General features: G+C 44.6%; 1 protein-coding gene across 3 annotated transcripts in view; it reads right to left on the reverse strand.

Moving 5' to 3' along the window:
- FGD3 (FYVE, RhoGEF and PH domain containing 3) overlaps positions 1–18,159 on the reverse strand; it is a 112,909-nt gene extending 94,750 nt beyond the window's left edge. For 2 of the 3 annotated variants that reach the window (XM_051627704.1, XM_051627703.1), the window contains exon 1: positions 17,952–18,159. In XM_051627704.1, the coding sequence (XP_051483664.1) occupies positions 17,952–18,090 (139 nt within the window). In that variant the 5' untranslated portion in view covers positions 18,091–18,159. The remainder of the gene's footprint in view (positions 1–17,951) is intronic. The other variant, XM_051627702.1, reaches the window with a different exon arrangement.
- Positions 18,160–19,138: the final 979 nt, after the last annotated feature.

Raw genomic sequence — 19,138 nt, forward strand, 5'->3', positions numbered from 1 at the left:
TGAAGAATCACAGAATCACCAAAGCTGGAAAAGACCTCTAAGATCACCAAGTCCAGCCTATGACCTGACACCACCACATCTCCAGACCATGGCACTAAGAGCCACATCAGCCTTTCCTTGGACACCTCCAGGGATGGTGCCTCCACCACTTCCCTGGGCAGCCCATCCCAAGGTCTGATCACCCTTTCCATGGGAAGTGCTTCCTGATATCCCACCTAAACCTCCCCTGGAGCAGCTTCAGGCCAGGCCCTCTCGTCCTGTCACTGGTTGCCTGGAAAAAGAGCCCAGACCCCCCTGAGCACATCCTCCCTTCAGGTGGTTGCAGAGAGTGAGAAGGTCCCCCCTGAGTCTCCTCTTCTCCAGGCTAAACAACCCCAGCTCCCTCAGCCTCTCCCTGTAAGACTTTCCCTCCAGTCCCTTCACCAGCCTCGCTGTCTCCCCTGGACCTGCTCCAGCACCTCAAGACCCTTCTTGCAGTGAGGGGCCCAGAGCTGCACCCAGGACTGGAGGTGAGACCCCCCCAGTGCTGAGCACAGGGGGAATCACATCCCTGCTCCTGCTGGCCACACCATTCCTGACACAAGCCAGGATGCCACTGGCCTTCCAGGCCACCTGGGCACACTGCTCCAGCAAAGTTTTCTATCACTTTTTTCTACTCTGTTTTCTATACACATTAAAATACATACAGGAGGTGGATGCTAACACCAGATTTGAATCCTCTGGCGCATCACACCATTGCTACAAAACAGAACAGCCTTCCCTGGGTTTTACATCAGAGCTTGGCTTGCATGGATGGGATGTGTTCCAGGCCATTTTGCATTGACAAAGCTGTGTCTGAACCATTTTTATATTTGTAATTACTGTCAATATTGTGGTAAAGCCTGCAAAGGCACCAGGACTCTACTGCCCAAATGGATCACAAAAACACCTCCCTTCTGATGAGCTTAACAGTGTAAGAACATATTCTCCAAGTGCCTTTGTTCCCCACCATTAACCTCTCGCTCAGCAGGAGCGGGCACCCTTCGTGGGAACAGTTCATCAGATGGTGACACTGGCCATGGCTTTACCTGTCCTGGTTAGAGCCAGCATGAAGTAAATTTGCCTTTTAACAAACTTTTTTTCCTTCAGTAAGTTCTCTTTTAGCTGGCAGCAAGCATTCCACCTAGTTGTCCCCAGTTTAACTGCCAATCTAATTCAAGCTGTGACATTACTGTTTGCACAGTTTTCTTCAAAGCCCTTATAAAAAAGTCTCTCTTCAATACTTTTTTTTTTTCCTAGGAAAAGCCCAAGTAGAGCATATAAGCACTTCTGATACACACATTTAAAATTTTACAAGTACCACGTGAAACCATTGTATGTTTTAGAAAGAAAATGTTCTGAATTTTACTCTTTTTCTCAATTAACAAAGTAATCCAGAATTTTTAATGTAAGACATTAATGTAAGACAATCTTTTAATCTTCAAGCATCAAGTGTCATCTGGTGGATTGACACAGAACTGCACTGAAAGTAACCTTTCCTTACAGAAAATTTTACTAGGGAAGTAACAACAAACTAAGCAGAGATCATATGTACCTGTGACCTCAGAAATGCAAGTATCAGAAATATCAACCTCCATCAGGTGCAGGTGTTTAGAAGGGAATCAGTCATAAGACTCTTATAATACATCTAGGGATTTGATGAACTTACCTCACTAAAATTTGGGTAACTCAAGCTATTTATTACTTACTACCCAAAAGCTACTAAAAAAGCATTAAAAAAGCTACTAAAAAGCTGTACATCTCCAGCAAGGGCATAAAAAATTGTAGTCAAATTATTAATTTTTTTTCAATGTAATCTGAGATCTATAAGTAATGACCTGAATCTGGAACTGGAGCTCTAAAGGAAAACAGTCACCTTTGGTGATCTGTCAAACTGTTTTCCCTCCTTGGGGGAAAAAAAATCAGATGCCTTGCTCAAGGCCAAAAACTATGCTGCAATGCTTTAAATAAAAGAGCAAATACTTAACTAGAAACCAAACTTCTTACGTCTTTCTGCGCCTTTTCAACACACATTCTGGTCTGCTATCTCTAAACCAGAGATACCTCTGACATGGTGATTTTTTAAAAATACATTTCCTCTCTTGTCACTGAAGAGAAGTAACAGACTGAGCTAAGAAGACTACAACAAATTTCTAATGAAGCTCCAGAGAAAACAAGACAAACCAAACCAAAACAAACCCAAATAATGCCTTTGCCAGGATGACCACCAAGAAGATTAACTTCTACCAGTTTTAACGCTTCAACTCTAAAAGTAACTCCTCCCTGAACAAATGTATTACTTTGAAGACACTGGCTCTGGAATACATTCTTTAGGAAACTTGTAAAGCAAACCATGGGACAGACACCTTTGGGAAACACAGACTTCTAGGAAGAAGAGTGTTAATCAAGTTACAAAGCAGAAAAATCTGCAGGATCTTCCTGGACTTTCAAACAATTTCATCACATGCTGCGGAAGATCATGGCTATCAATAGAACTAAAGTGACTTTTAACTGTTTGAAACCACTGCAAAATCTGATCACTGGAGAAGGCAACCTAGCCTCCACAACATGGTCTGTTTGTCAAGGTCTGCAGAAGCTTGACTCTGTTGAGTTCAAGCATTAATCCAAAGTTAACTTGATGTGCAAAGGATCCCCTCTCTGGTGCTCTTTCCCTGTGTGGGATTGAAGGTTTGGACAGAGAATACTGGACAAGTATCAACTGGAGCTATGGAGCACAGCCCTGCTAAGCCTGCCCAGGATTCCAGCAGGGCTGGCAATGGATGTGTCACTGTCCCCATTTCATGTCTGACCAAAGAGCTCCTCTGAAGCCAGTCTCCCAGCTCCCCTCACCCTACTGTTTTGGTTTGTAGTTTAGCACAGTCTCGGAGAACGTGACCTGGACTCTCTATAGAGCAAATGAAATGAGAAGAGGCATTGAAGGAGTGTATCCAGCACACAAGCACAGGCAACAGGCACTTGGTGCACAGGGTCTACCTAGAGCTGATCTAACACAAAAGCCCTTCAAAAATACCCAGGGCCGATGTAGGGTCCTCAGCACCAGCTTCCTTCCAAAGATCCACTTCCACAGGCTGCATTTACTGCTGATGTAGACAAAACAGACATAAGATATTACTCCTTTCTTTGATATGCTTCCCCTAAAAGTAAATGGTTTACCTATGCAAAACCTATGGCTAAACTTTTAAAACCAAGAATAATCCTAATAGGGACAATACCAAGTGGAACAGCTTCCCATTCCTGAACAAGGAACAAAAATATTTCAAGAATTGTTTATATGCCTGCCCTACAAGCCAAATCCAGTCTTCCCCAAACCTAACACAAGAGAGAAGCCAGCCACTGCAGCATTTTTTAAAACCAAGTCCAGGCTATTCAGGAGGAGGCAGAGCAAGCCTCTCAGCAGGGATTTCTAACAGGCAGCATCCACTGGAAAAATGTTTGTTAGGGACTGCTCACCTCAGCATCCCATGTCACAGCTGCTGTTGATAAATACCAAAGCCACGGAGAGCTGATCCCTTCTGGCTGCCAGGGATATTGTGTGTTTACACACTCTAAATTAAGTTGAAACCTTAAAGGTTATCCAAAACACCCACAGACCCAGTTCTTCATGCAAAGAGCTGCCTTGCTGGTAGCAAGGTAGCCTAGATCCAGCCCAAGCTTTTGGGCAGCCTTAAAGCTGAACCTCTTCCCAACTTTCTCAATAGCTGTCAGAAATCCAACTGAGCTGACACAGCCCAAAAAGCATTACCTCAAGGCTCAATTCTAAGGTAGCTGATTCACAGTCAGATTAAAGTGCAAGTGCTGTATAGTAACATCTAAAGGCTCGACTGTTTAAATTATACAGTGTAAGTCAGTAATGGAAACAGGACAAGTGCAAAACCTGGTCTGCCTAACTGCAGAAAAAGCTGAAACAACAGTCACGTCAGCAGCACTTTCCCTCCTAATAACCTAGTTCCACACCCAGCTGTTTTGTGTGAAATCTAAAAACACTTAAGATAACTAAAGAGGTTAAAATAGTTATTTAAATAAACAAACAAAAAAGTATATAATAATAATCAGTTACAGCCCCATGCATGTACTCCTGGTGCTCCAAAGTGAAGATATGGTCCTGCTAGAAGGACAAAAAGCTTCTCTGCATATAAGATAAGAGAAGCCCTCCTCCACGAACTGCAGTGCCAGCATCAAGCTGTGTTATGGCTCAAGGCCCCAGCAGATCTTCACACAGTGCCAAGGAAAGCCACTTCAATGTGGTGTCTTCATACCCCATTAGGGATTGCAAACCCTGTGTTTAGGGGCATGGAAAGAAGCTAAGAGATTTACAAGAATTAGCATGGCTATATCTAGAGTTTCCTACAACACCCACTTTTTCCAGTAAAGGAGAGTTGTGGTCTTCTGAGGACTCAATTAAATGTTGGTTTATTCAATACAAACAGGCAGAACTCCACCATGGCACCAGCTTCCATCTGAAGAAATCTTCCATCTTACAAGACATCCATCTTGCAGACTCCCTAAATACACATCTTTCTAGTGCTGCCTTTATTCTTGGTGTCAAGTATGCTGTCTGCCAGCAGTCGTAACTTAGGCTTGCAATGTAAGGGGAGGAGGTGGGGGGAACAAAAGCATTCCCAACGATATTAACAATTAGGAGTTTCCTGCAAAAGCAGCAGAGCACTGGTGAACAGCTGCAGAAATGCAGAAAATGCTTTTTTTTGCCTCTTAGACTTGATTAGCCATTTTAAGATGTTAAAACAACCTCTGCTACCACTGTGACTCCCTGCAAGACACCCAGTACAGAGGCAGACAAGGTTCACAGTACTCACTGAATATCATCATTGCAAAGCTTATTTCCTTGACAGAACCCAAATCTCCCCACTTTTCAGCATCCAGTATCTTACTTTTCTCTTACTTACTGCCCTCATAAGTATGTATGTGATCCCCAAGCCACTGACCAGAAAACATCTTACAATCACAAGAACAACAGATACCTTTGGCTGCTGCAATTTTTCCTCATCTCCCAAGTTCAATGAAATCTAGTTTTTCTAGATGTGACCATGTTCTTCATAGGCAGAACTGCAAATGGAGCCTCTTCAACTAATTTCTGCTGTAATGAACCCAACACCCATCGGACAAAGAGGAAAATAAAGGGGAAAAAAAAAAAAATTGTTGTTCCTACTTTTATTTTCCCATTGGAACAGAGGGGTGTAGCAGACAGTACACATTTGTCCCCGTCATTTCCTGCTCTCATTGACCAAAGCCTGTCCTGCCACCTAAATGATAAAACCCCTATCAAGCCTGTAATTAGAGAGTGGAAAAGATAGCAGAAAAACAACTTAAAATAGCTTGTGTTTTTTTTTCCTAATTATATTGATATGTTGCAGAAAGTAACTGTTAAGCATCCTAGATCCTTTACAATCTGTATCCTCAAAGACTTAAAAATAATCTAAGGATTACCCAATAATTGAACATGGAGAAAAAACCCATGCCATGACTTGCAGGAAGTTTGCTTCCCATCTTCTGAACATACTTGCAATCTAAGCCTGAGCAAAATAAATACCAGTTTTCTTACAAAGCTGGATAAAATTGCAAGGCAATATACTGAATCCCCATGAACTTGGAAGAATCTTTTTTTTCCCCTGGCAAGATATTGGTAAATATTCCATCTTCTGCTGTGCTGAGTCTGCTTAGTATTGTAGGCTGCCTACAGCACTAAAAATAAAATATCAGTGCTTGTTTTTGAAGCACTATCCTAAAACCCATGAAACTAAACATGACTATCCAGTGAGCAGAAAGCATTTTACTGCTCATAATAATCCTGGCTACATGATCCAAGACTATGGCATGCCCCAGCTTACAAACATTACAAGTCCACTTTTAGCAGTGGGTTGGCCAACCAGAACTCAGCAGATAATGTTCATTTTCTAGAGGAAAAGTCCACCCAAGAATATAAAGCAAATTAAAGCTGTGCTCATATTGCCAGGGATCTGCTCTTAATTTCAACTGGGATGGAGGTATCTCATCATGTGCACAACAGATGATGTTATTTTCAAAGGCCTTCTTACAAAATAAATACACACACAGAAACACCCCACACCCCAAAACACTACCTGTAACAAAGGTCTTGCTGACTTTGCAGACAGCAGACCCTCAGCTACCCTGGCCATGCCTCAGCCTAGTTTACATGATCAGCCCCAAATAACCACAGAGTGCTCCTAAATTTGGAGACTAGCAAAAAGAAACAATTCAAATTTAAATAAAAATAGTTATTTTCACATGGTCATTACGACACAAGTTGAGGGAAGGAAAAAACTGTTCGCATTAATCTACTGGAAAAGTTACCGTGCTGGGAATGGATCTGGAAGCAAGTCTGCCTGACAGACCATGAATCTGCCAGTTTGGACCAAATATTTACAAGACAATTGTCAGTGCTGAAAAACAGCCCAGAAGGAAGGAAGTTATATTCCTGATTGCTCTCAAGACAGGACTGTGCTGCAGCTAAGACAAAAACCCGAAACCCTACAAAACAAAGGCCAAGCCAAAACCCATGTGAGATTCTATAGTCAACAAAAACTGAAAATGCATTTAACTTGATTCTAGCCCTTTTATTTGGAGCGCCCAGAGAACAGCTGCAACCAGTGGGCCTGGAAAGAGAGCACCAACACTGACACAAGTCAGACCAGCTCCTCAGGAGAGAACAGATATGTTGGTGCCTTTACTTAACATGCTACATATTTCAGCCAGGGCACAGCACCAAACACTATCATTATTTAACTTCTACAAACACTTCTAAGCTCTCTAAAATTCTGCTTGTAGAAATCCACAGCTGAGTCTATGCTCCAAACCCCACATAAATCAAACTTTATCACGACTGCCATTAAATAAACGTAAAAATAACAATGCAGAAAAAATGCAGACTTCCAGTTTTTGTTGGCTTTTTGTTTAAACAAACTAGCTCAAATCCTGCAATTGTGAGATCCAGCCTGGAGCTCTAAAAAACACATTTAATGCATTTTAAGAGGAGAAAAAAGACCCCAGACACTACAATTTAATCAGTATCAGCAAATTTAAATGAGGATCCTATACATCATTTTGATAGGCCAGCTGGGTGCAGGGAGTGGGGACAAACTCAGAGTCAGTTCAGGTGTCAGCCAATGACACACCAACACTTTTCTGTCAATAAAAACCAAAACAAGTTAGAGCCAAAACAAGAAAGAGTAACAATCTACATCCAGTTTCTGTACATTCCTAACACAGAAAAATCAAAACTACTTGCTAAATGTAGTCCTTATGAAGAAAAATCTGTGAACTACATGTCTTTAATTCAGGACATAATATATAGCATTAATTACATATTAATTCAATAGACACATTTCCATGATCCTATTACCCAGCTGTAACACCACCTAAAAATAAATAAATAAGTATCATTTGAAGTAGAACTTTGCATATAAATCTAACAGAAACTTGACCATCACCACCAATATTTCCAGTGCAGGCTCCCTTCTGGATAAGCATTTTTCAGACTCCATTTCTCAACAGGAACACAATATGGCTGATTGACTCTCATCCTGTACTGTTTACCTACTGACAGTAGAAGACATCCAAGAACACTCAATATCCATGCAAAGTCCTGCCTACTCAGTCTGTTTAGACAAGGCTTTACCTTGATCCATCCTCTCTTGATCCCTTTCAGTGTGACCTCCCCTCAACAGCTGGCAGAAGTGTCAGGGACAAAAATGTAAAACTCCTTTGGGTCACGTCTTTGAACTCCAAAGTTGCTGAAAAACTAAAATCCAGAACAGTCTACATACTCTGTTCTAAGTGAAATAAATTCTAAGTCTCCTATTTTGCATCATTATGCCAGACTGAAAAAGAACAATGTTGATGTTAAGGTTTGCCATGTGCCTTCACTGCAGTCACCTTCATCAACTTAAAAAAACCCCTTGAACCGCCACCAAATTTTCACGTATTACAAAGTAACAAACAAAACCAAAATGGAAGTTACAGAATCAAGTTATGTTTGAACTGCTCCCCTTTTATAACTGCTCCCTTTGAAAATCCGAACCAATTCGATTCCACAAAAAAGGAGTGTAAGGCCTTTATTGCAAATTATGATTTTGCAGTATTTTTAGGAACTAAGGCACATGACATTTAGACATCTTTAATGCACTGAGAAGATAGATTAATATGAGATACCGACTTACTAATCAAATGGATGTTAGATAAAGCCTCCTCTTTTTTTTCCCCCCTGTATGGTGAAACCATGCCTCAGTTTTCAGTGCCAAGCACCTCCTTGTTGGGTGCCTGAGGGACTCTCTGCCCTTCCCCTTGTAGGATGCACAATTCTAGGGAATGACAACAATGATCAATTTCATTACTTGTCCTATCACCACACCCAGGATTCTGCAAGCTACACCCAAAACCTACGTGCTTAAAAGTCTGATTTCATACACAAGATATTTTTTTTTCATTGCAAGATAGAAGAACATAAATTCTGGGGGGAAAAAATAAAGAGGAAACAGCAGCTGAATTATGCAGTTATCAAAACTGCATGCACATGATCTAGCTAGACCTCAAGGTTTTGGATTTAAAACCAAACGTTTCAGAGGGCTAAAATTATAAAGGTGCATTATTGCTATCTGGCCACCAGAAGGATCTGAAGATCAATGCTAAGTTAGCCTGAAACTGTAGGAACTTGGGTTTTAACTTTCATGACAAACTGTGAGGAAAGCAGATGCCACAACAGAAACGTATCTTGGAAAGAGATGTTGCCAGAAATATCCTGAAAGTACCACAGGCTGCAAGATGCCAGGAGAGGTGAAAGACCAAGAACAGTGAGATATGGAAAAAGCAAGTGGGAGAGGCTGATGCTGAGCCTCACAGGTAACACCCGGGGGGGTTCCTCATCTTGGAGTGGGACAAAGAAGTGACCAGGACTCAAGAGAAGTTTGAGATTTACCCACTGAAGCTGATGGAATAAGTCAGGAAACAGGAGACAGGATAATCTAACGATTTTGGCAGATTCGGAATATACCATGGCAGCTGATACCCAAGTAGTTGCTAACCCAGTACCTTGCTAACCCAAGCAATGTAGGTGCAAAAGCAGACAGTAGAAACCAAATAGTCAAGTTTAAAACCTGTGCTCTCAAGGTTTAAGATCTTCAAGAGCATTTCAAGAAGCCATTTCCAAATTACAGGCATCACTTATGGCTCCTGGGTTTCTGACCCTCCAACAAACAGTAAATAAAGCTATAGAGGTTCTGCTGCCAGAGACTAGCATTGAGCAAGATCCTGCTCAACTTTCAACAGTGGTTTTGTTTGAAACTTAATTCAAAAAGCAGGAGGGAGAGAAAAGGGAGCATCAAAACAGTGTATGTTGTGCACCAGTTGGAGGCAACTTCCCTGCAGGTTTCTTACTGCTTTGGAGTCAGCTTACATTCAAAATGCAACGTTTTGCCTGTGCACACAGCAGGGGGGCTGAATATCCCCCACCTCCCCAAGTTTACTGCCAAAATACAGTATCTCAGCACTTCAAACAGACAAGTAAAACAGTGGCACCACTCTACATATTTTCTCAATAACTAGAAATCTTTTTTTTTAATAATATGTACTAGCAACCCTGAATCTGTTACCAGCCAGAAGAAAATTTCTAAGTGGAGGCCATAAATTCTGTGAGTTTAAGAACCCTCCTGCTTTAAGACAACACAATTTTTAAACAATTGGGCCTGGGGGGAAAAAAAGGGGAGAAAAAAAAAAAAGAAACTACTTTTTTGTACCAACTCTTCCATAACCATTTGCTACAAAGTTTTTCACAGCTGAAGCAGTGGCTGTGGCCAGGGCAGAGCTTGAACCCTGGCCTAGAGGGATGATTAACCCAAGAGTTCCTTTACCATCAAAATTCACTTCCACAGTTTCTTTGTCCTAACAAGAGGACTTGCAATTTTTAAAATAACTTTTGGGACTTTCATGGTCTGAGAAATAAAAAAAAAAAAAAAAAAGAAATAAATAAATGAGACTATCCTTTCAAGTGAATAAGAAAAGCATCTGTTCAGCATTCCAAGTGAAGCAACTTTTTTGACTACACAATCATTGAAATCAAGCAGCCGTAACTTAGACCAGTGACCCCATTCCAGTAACTCCAGACTATGGATGAGACAGGGCTTTTTTTATTTTGGTTTGTTTTTTTTATTTTACTATTTTTAAGGAAACCTTACTCTCTTCTAGCTGTGAGCATTTGCACCCCTTTTAGTAAACTAAGAACAGCAAGGCAAGTAATGTATTTGCTTAAGTTTACAAAAATACTAAGCAATTAATTTCTTAACTGTGTAATAATTGGGAGGGGATTGTTCCCCCCAGATTTGGTATTTGGCTCTGCACTTTTACAGATGAGAAAAAGGCTGTAAGAATTTCAATAGCAATTAGTAAAACAGATGCAGGAAGGCTCAGCAGGGCAGCACTGATTGTTCCTCCATGGGAAACTTCACTGGGAGCGAAGGACTCGGGTGGGCAGCAGGAGTGATGCATGGAGCACAGAGCTGGCACACCTGGCTCCAACAGGAAATTGGAGTCACTGAGATTTTCCTCCAGGCAAAATTCATCCACCCCCAATCCGGGGCTTTGCAGATATTCAACAAATGGCAAAAAAGGGGGGGTGGGGAAATTCAACAGACAAAGCAAATACGGTACTTTGATGCAAAGTGTAACAGTCCCAACATGAAGCTGTATGCTGTTCAGCCTGGGCTAAACCTTTATTCAGTGTAATTACTGTAGCTTCAGCCTCAGTTGCAGTGGAATCAAGTCAACCAACAGTACAAATTCGTGGGGGCAAAAGCCCTTTTCCTGTCACTTTTGTAAGGGAATATCAGACACAGTTTGCACTGGCTCGTGCATTCAGCTCTCATATGCCAGGGTGCCCTCCTGGCAGCCTGTCCTCAGCGGTGTGGCAGCTTCAGCCTTTGGCCCAAGGGACAGACAGACCACCAGACAGACCACCAGACAGACCACCAGACAGATCACCACGGCAGGGCTCCAAACAGAGCCCCAAGCAGTGTGTCACAGATGGGCTGAAGAGAGAGACTGACACCAGTGCTGAGCTTCTGCTGAGAACCATCAGGAGAAACCTGCCTATTTCTCCCACCAAGGGTGTGAGAATGAAGTTCACTATTCCTTCCTCCTCACCTCTTTCCTTCCCAGAAACAGTGCCACCAGCACAGAGAAAGCAGTTGTATGACACTGGTGAAATCTAGAAAACAAAAGCCCAGGAGTTTGAGATCTGATGGTGTTTTCGTCCACTGGTTTTGGAGGAAATCACTCCTCCTCTGCCATATTTATTCAGTTCTCCATTGTTCTGTTCCGGGGAGAACCTTTCCTTTACTTCTGTAGTGTCCAGAGGTTAATTCCAGTGTTTGTACCGTCTTCTTCTTCTACAAATTTCAGATTTCTTGACTAATTCTGACTTTAAAACCTTCTTTCTTCAAAAGCTCTTCCTATACCTCTTCTATGTTTCTTGCATTGCACTCACCACTTTTTCCTTCTTTCCCACCTCACTTCTACCACCCTTTTCACTTCAGTTCTTATGCAAACATTTGTATTCAGCATTTTGAAGATGTGAGTGAAATTCAAATCGTGAGCACCCACTGGATGCAGAGGGCCAGGTGGCAGGAAATAATGGTATCTGTAAATCTCGTTCTGGAATACAGCAACATTTCTGGAGTGACAACCAAAATACACTGAACAGGTGATTCCTACCAAATATGGCAAAACCGCACTTGGAGGCTTCTTCAGGCTTCCTTCCCTGGCTCCTTCCCCAGCCCCAGTGTTTGGTACAGCTACTTTCTCTTCCAACCTCCAGGCCCAAAATGATCGCTGAAGTAGCAAGAATCTCGTGAATGTAAATATTTGCTCAGGATGAAGTTACCAAGAGAGAATTTCTGCTCAGTGCTTGCAAGCTCAAAAAGAATAGAAAGAGGCCAAGAGTTTAAGAAAACTAGAGCCCAGTGTTAAATTCCTTCTTTATAGTCAGACACCTGCCTGCTTTGCAGAAATCTAAAATAAACAGGAGAAACCTCTGACATACACATGATGTTTAGATGTCTTCCTGCTTTTTTCAAATGTACTGGGGCTACCAGGCCCTTTGGACTTTAAGGAATCAGATTCTTTAATGTGGAGGTTGGTAGCCTCCAAAAATCTGCACACGTGTAGGTTCATACATACACTACACCCCTACACCCAAATGCTCCATCCAAATGATGGGAGACTGGGCTCTCAATAACAGATTAACAACCCACTGGAGTACAAAGTGTCAGTGATTTAGCCTTTCACATTAATTAGCCAGCTCAATGAGTACCATAAATTAACACTAGAGGTAGCTCAACTTAAAGCAGTGACTCTGTATATTCAGCAACAGAATAGTCAAAATGCTTGAAGAGAGAAAAATGACAAATTTAATGCAAAGTTGGTTCATTCAGCAGTTCTGCATAAACACAGTCTCCTTAAATCTTCATTGAGACAAAGAATTTCTAAGAAGCAGCATCAAATCCATCTTTGGAGAAATGAAAGAACTAGAATAATCTTTCAAAAAGAGATACTTCAATATTTTAAAAATATAATTTAAGTTATATAATTAATCGTGGGCACAATGAAATTCATGAGGAGCTACAACATTTAGCAGTTCCTTCCCTCTCAGCAGTTGCCAGTGGTCTGCTCTGTCCCTTTTTGCTAATGGCTTGGAGATTCTGTCCTCCCAAGAGGTGCCTTTTCCTATGACTAACAAGAGAGGACCATGAACTGTATGTTCCTCTCTGTTCACTGCCTGACAATGGATGGCTTCGTACCCCACATCAGGAGGTTGCTTCAGAACACTGGTCAGCACTTCCAATACATTTAAATGTACCACAGAAGCCCCAACAATTAAAAAACTTGGAACAGTCATTCTTGCTTTTAGTAACACTGAGCTAGAAGTCACCAACATTTAGTAAAGATATAAAAGTTGGTAACACTTGACACACTTCTTCAAGACATAAAAGCTGACCAGCCCCTTGGGGATGCCATGCAACAGTAAGCCCAGATTTCCCAGTCCCACCACCAATGCACACAACATGATTCAGGCAGGACCAAGTGTCTTAACACAGCAGAAAAATCCCATACTAGCACTTCTGAAACTTTTTTTACGTTAGCAGTCGAAGAGCTGTGGGTTTTTAGAGTTCATAACCAAAAGACTAGAGAGAAGAAAGACAGTGAGAGAAAAGTGTCCTAACAATATCTGAAGAGTTATTCAGACAGCCCAGCTCTGAAGGAGGAACCTTGAGCTTCTGCAGGTGACAATGAAATGACTTGAGTCTCCCACAGACCTTGCAGGGAACTCTGCACAAGATGACTGAGGTTACACTACGGAAACACCCTCCTCTCCCCCCAGCCTTCCTTCCCAATTCCCCACCCAGACCCCCCTGGCAGTTAAATCACCAGCTTTCTTTCCCACACCAGGATCTTAAGCCTGGGCAAATAATAAGAAAAGAGCTACCGAGCAAACAAGGAAGCCAGTAATACCAATAAACTCTGAGATACAATTGTATGTAACAGAAAGACAAAAATAGCAATGAAAGTCGGTGACACCTGAAGGAAAAGGAGCATTTTGAGAGGCAGTGGTCAGGGACCAGGGAAGCAACGTGCTTTAAATAATGCCACTTAAACTCAGTAACTTCACCCTAAGAAGCCAGGTCACAACTGCACACCCTGGGTATTTCTCACAGAAGTACACGGTGACTACTGCCTGAAAAAGCAATGGCCATACCCACGAGGGAATGGAGAGGAACACCACCAGGCCCCTGCTCCCTTCAGCACTGCAGGAGAGGACACTGTGCACCAGTGTTTCTTCTCTGGCCTGGCTGGTACAGCATCCCCCAGGACGAGGGTAGAGCAAACTTTAGAACCAGAAACTCCTGAAGATAGCCAGTACAGAAAGAGTGAAAAGCCACGAACTCAGAAATAAAATTCAAAGACCCATAAAGTTTGAAGACACTGCAATGCTTAAAATGCAAATACAGTTAGACTGAAACTTGCTTTTAGGAGAAAACTGGGGAATGGGAGGGGGAAGAGTAGAGGGAGGGGCAAAAAGTTTGACTGGAAGCACTTTCCAGTGCACCTCCACTATTGTTCCACCAACAAAGGCCTTCTCAAATTTCACTACTCATAACCTCCAAACCAGCCAGAGTTTCGTGCTGTGACTGACTGCCTTCCAATTACTGTATGCTCCAGAGAATGCAACACTGATCTACAAACATCTATGCCAAATTTCACGGTGGATTTTCACGGTGTAGGTCTGGGGTCCTGTGCTGGTGAATACTGGGCTCAGTGCTCCATTGGGGGAGTTCAAAGGGGTTGGCAGGGGGCAAGAAAACGAGAGACCTGAATGCTGGTGGTGGGTACTCAGCTGAGAAACAGGCTGTAAGAATTTCAGTAGTACTCAGCGTGGCTTGAGAGCTGCCACATCATGGAAAGAGCTAGCTGAGAAGTTCAGTGATACTCCCTCATAATTTCTCTCTCTTTCACTTGTACCTTACTTCACCTTAGCTCAGGCTATCCCAATTTTTGTGTTTCCACATCTGAAAAATGTATTTTTTTTTTCGTTAAAAGGAACTTTCAACTAGTTCAGAGAATTTGGAACAAGATAGATATTTTGCAAACAGTATCAGTGTTTATCATTATGCAGGAATCATAAACCAAGGTCTCTCAAGAGAAGCAATCACTTTCACATTAAAATTTGATAGCGCTGAAAAAAATGAATACCACAATAGTTATTACTGCTTTTAATCTGTCACATTATTTACTCCACTCATTCAAGTTAACAGCTACATAATCAATAGCTCAAATCTCTAACAGTACCTGTATCCTTTCCAGGGAGCTAGACAAGTGTTTCTTACTTAGCTTTTACCAGCCATCTCTTTTGAATAATTTCAAGTTATTTGAGTATTTAGTAAATGAAAAATATATTAGATGTTTACAAAACCGCTTGAAGAAGAAAATGTTACTCAAAAGCACGTTACAAGTTTATAGCTTTAGTATAAACTGGTGTACAGTCAGACATAAACCAAAGCACTAACCACACCATGGTTGCATTTACACTCTCTGCCCTTCCAGTCCCCATACAGACCATTTGGCCACTCTCACTAAGCAAAGCAGCACCCGTATTACTGATGTCTGATAACAAGGTGCTTAAAACAAGAAAAGGTACTAACAATTTGAAAAAAAAAGCATAGATTCAAAATTATTGAGCTGGATCAGTAGTAACAGACAAGCTTCAGTCAGAACATCCAGTGTCCATTGAGCTGGACACTTACAGACACACTGGAAGACAAAGCTGTTCCCAAAAACCTCCTACAGAAGTTAGTTGATTCGTTTTTCACTGAAAACCAGAGGGAAACACATGAATTTTAGATAGCATTTCAGAGGGCCGCAGTCTCCAGATCAACCCATCTCACACAACCTGTGTGAAATCAACGCTTCCCCAAAACCAAACACAGAGCAACCTGATCAGGATGCTCGGGATATAAAACCTGGGATGCTTTGGAAATCCCAACCACAAAGCCTGGCATGAGACCACTGCAATGCAAACAATGCACAAGCTGAACACCAGCACCTTGGATTCTGACTTCCCAGCTCTTTCTCTCCTGGTGTCCCAGAGTTTTGACAACCCACTTCCACTGCTACTGACCTAAGACAGTCTTTGTCATTCTGGATCATGCTGTGGAAGCTCATGCCACACAAGAAGCCATGAGGACCATCACCACCACTATTTTGATTCCATCATTTTTACTGGTTTGAATATAATATCTTCGCTCCCATCTCTGAGGTGCTTAAGATCTAATAAGCTTTGTAGTCCTAACATCAGCTGATGATTGTAGTTTGGGGGACATCCACAAGAACTCTGCAGGTCAGTATTTCCCATGGCATTACTGTACTACACTGGATCTCCTTAAGGAAAGGACAACCTAGTACCAAACCTTCGTCTTTCTTCCCCATCTTTGTGGAAAATACTTGACAGGACTTGAATCTGCACATTTGGAAAGAGGCAGAACTCCTCTGGGAAGGGTCATTTTCAGCAGGACTTTTAGGCATCCATTTAAATGCAAGGAGCTGCACCAAAATAGCAATTCCAGCTCCATTCAAGAGTGATTCGAGTCAGGACTACACAAGGAAGGGACATTTTATGAAAGTCCCAAGAGCAAGGAAGATTAGCTTCTATGAACTTCCATGAGACCACCACAGAACTAACTCTCTCACTGAAGACAGCCACAGGCAACAAAACTACATACTCACGAGTACATAGATACGTAGAGCACCTACCTACAAGCACCTAAGGTGACAGCCCCACTTCTTCTGTAACTAACAGAGAGAGGCTGCTAACACTGGTACCCCAGCTCCCACAGGCTCCAATCCATGTGGGAGGACCTAGCTTCAAACTTACCATAACCTTCCTTGAGTTGATCCAGCCTTTATCTACCCAAGAAGCAGGGCAGAGAACTTCCATTTTTTAAACATAAGGATTTGTTTCTTCAAAAGAAGGAATTCCCTTAAACTCAATTTCACTTTTATCCTTTTTCTTTAGCTTTATTACAGTAAGAAGACATGCAATGTAAAGAACTGGGTCATAAACAAGCTCAATCAGGAACAAAACCAGCTTGCTTATTTTAGGGTATGATTTTATAAACACAGCTCTGCTAGTCTGAATACCAATTGTCTAAAACATCCTAAACAGCATTGTGAAAGCTAGCTTTCTATTAAAAATTAACTTCTTATGAAGAATGCAAGAATACTTTTATTAACGTATTTGTCACCATATGCATGCCATTTACATAATGCACACTTCTCCACTTGGACAACAAAACCACTTCTGGTCATTCACAACTGCCAAGAGTCTCCTCCACTCCCTGGTGCTGCTGTGTATCAGGCACTGCAAGAAGTGGTTAGTCCCAGATTCTTTTAAATTGTACAGCCATTTTCCTTTGTGTTACAATTCCTTAAAGCTTGCAAGGAAACTAAGGTACGAGTGTAACCCTTTAGCATAGTTTAATCACTCTTAATATTTGGAATGGAAAATGTGACCAGTCCCGAGGCTTAAAAAACAGCCACAACGTGTGCAGCCAGTTTTCTAAACATGAACCTCGTAAGATTTCTTAGGGCTTTTTTCTTTTCCTTTCTTTCTTTTGCATGAGAATGTCGGGCTCACAGGAGACAGCCAGCTAAATGCAACAGATACGGCTCAGAGATTCCAAATTTGGGTCTAGAAATGGCTCACACTGTAAGTACTAACAGCTCCAAAAGGTATGTAAAAAGGGGAGAAAAACTTGGCATTTCTCGAGTGCCTAAATATGGATTGGCAGGAAACAAATTTGATCTATGCAGTTAATAACAGTCTTACCAAAGTAAGCGCTGAACAGAACCGGTTTCATGTGGTTTTAGAAGTAAAAGCACCTTCGCGCAGCCCGGCCGTGTGCTGCCCGCAGGCTGCAGCCCCGGGCGGCCGGGCCCTGACAATGGCTGCGCGGGGGGAGGGGAAACCGCTTCGGAAAGGGGGGGAAAAAAAAATAAAGAAAGAAAAGTTGAGGGTCGCCGCGGGCCCGTTCCGGCTCCTCCGCCCCAGGCCGGGCCCCTCGCCCCCCCGGACAGCCCGAGCCCCGCGGGCAGGGAGCGGGAGCGCCCGCCGAGCCGGGGGGGTCCGGGGGGTCCCGGGGGCCGCGCTGCCCCGGCCCGGACACCTGAGGGGCCCGGGCTGCCCCTGCCCCGCCGCCCGGCCCCCCCGCTCCCCGCCGCCCCAGCCTCCGCGGCGGGGAAGCCCGGCCGGGCGGGCGCGGGGCTGGCACAGAAACCTCCTCCCGGGGGCGGCAGCCGAACCGCCGCCGTGGCAGCGGGGCCCGCAGCCTTACCCTCCGGCTCCATCTGCTCCCGCCGCGCTCCGCCGCTCCCCGAGCTGCTGCGAGTTGCGCCGGGCGCGCCGGGCTGCGCGGTTACAAAGGCGGCCGAGCGAGGGGGGTGGGTTTCCTCTCCCTCCCCCTGCAGCTGCATCGCGCCGTGCGGCGCCGCGAGCGGGACCGGGCGCCCCCGAAGGCGGCGGAGGCGGGAGGGGCTCCCGGCGCCGCCGAACCCGCCCCGGCCCGGCCCGGCCCGGCGGCCGCGGGACCCGCCGGCAGCGACCGCGGCGGCTGCTCCGGCCCGGAGCGCGGCGGGAGAGGCGGGAACCGCCCGGGCTGGCGCGGGGGGCGGGGGCCCTGCGGGGCGGGGGGGGCTCGTTCCCGCCGAGCGGGCAGAAACGCGTCCCCGGGCAGCGCTGCCCGGCGGCCCCGCGGAGCCCGAGGCGCGGGCGGGCAGGGGGTCCCGGCGCGCTCCCCGCTCCCCGCGGGTGCAGCCGCAGGGAAGGGCCCCTCGGGGCACCGCGCGGCGCCGGGACGGGGCTGCTCGTGTCCGTGGCCAAGGAACGGGAATCGTGCCCGGGGCAGAGTCCAGAATCGCGTCCCGGCAGGAGCGCGGGGCTGCACGTGGCCGCGGGCCCCGCAGCAGCTGCTGCCCGCACGGCCCGCGCCCCGGCCCCCCGCACGGCAGCGCGGCTGCAGGCCCCGCGCCTCGTCCCCTCCGACAGCCGTCCTCCCTGCAAACACTCCTGCCGAGCTCCAAGGTCTTTCAGACTTGCCGAGAGCAGGAGCTGCCCGCAGGTCCCGCCGCGCGGTGCCGGCGGGGCTGGTGTCCCGGGCACGGCGGGTGCGCGGCCCGGCCCGCAGCTGCGGGACGCGCGTCCAGGAGGTTCCCGGGAGTCAGGAGCTTCTCCTCACAACGAGTGAATAACACAGATGTATTCAACCTAGAAGCACGTATCGAGCAGTCAGTCTCTGAAGGAAAAGCACCCAGAGCTGCCCTCGCACAGGCGTTTTCCTTTAGGAAAAGAGGCAAAACTGTGAATTCAAAAGTTAACAACGCTGGGCTTTAATTACATCTCCTGCTACCCAGTAATTGGTCGTTGCTCCATGTCTGTGCCCTGAAATGTTTGGCTTCGGTGTAGGTGCCGTTACAGAAACACTCTCAGGTAACTCCAGCAGCGCGGGGGAATGGACGAGTTTTT

The sequence above is a fragment of the Apus apus genome, chromosome 9 (assembly GCF_020740795.1).
Source record: "Apus apus isolate bApuApu2 chromosome 9, bApuApu2.pri.cur, whole genome shotgun sequence".
Taxonomy (NCBI): Eukaryota; Metazoa; Chordata; class Aves; order Apodiformes; family Apodidae; genus Apus; species Apus apus.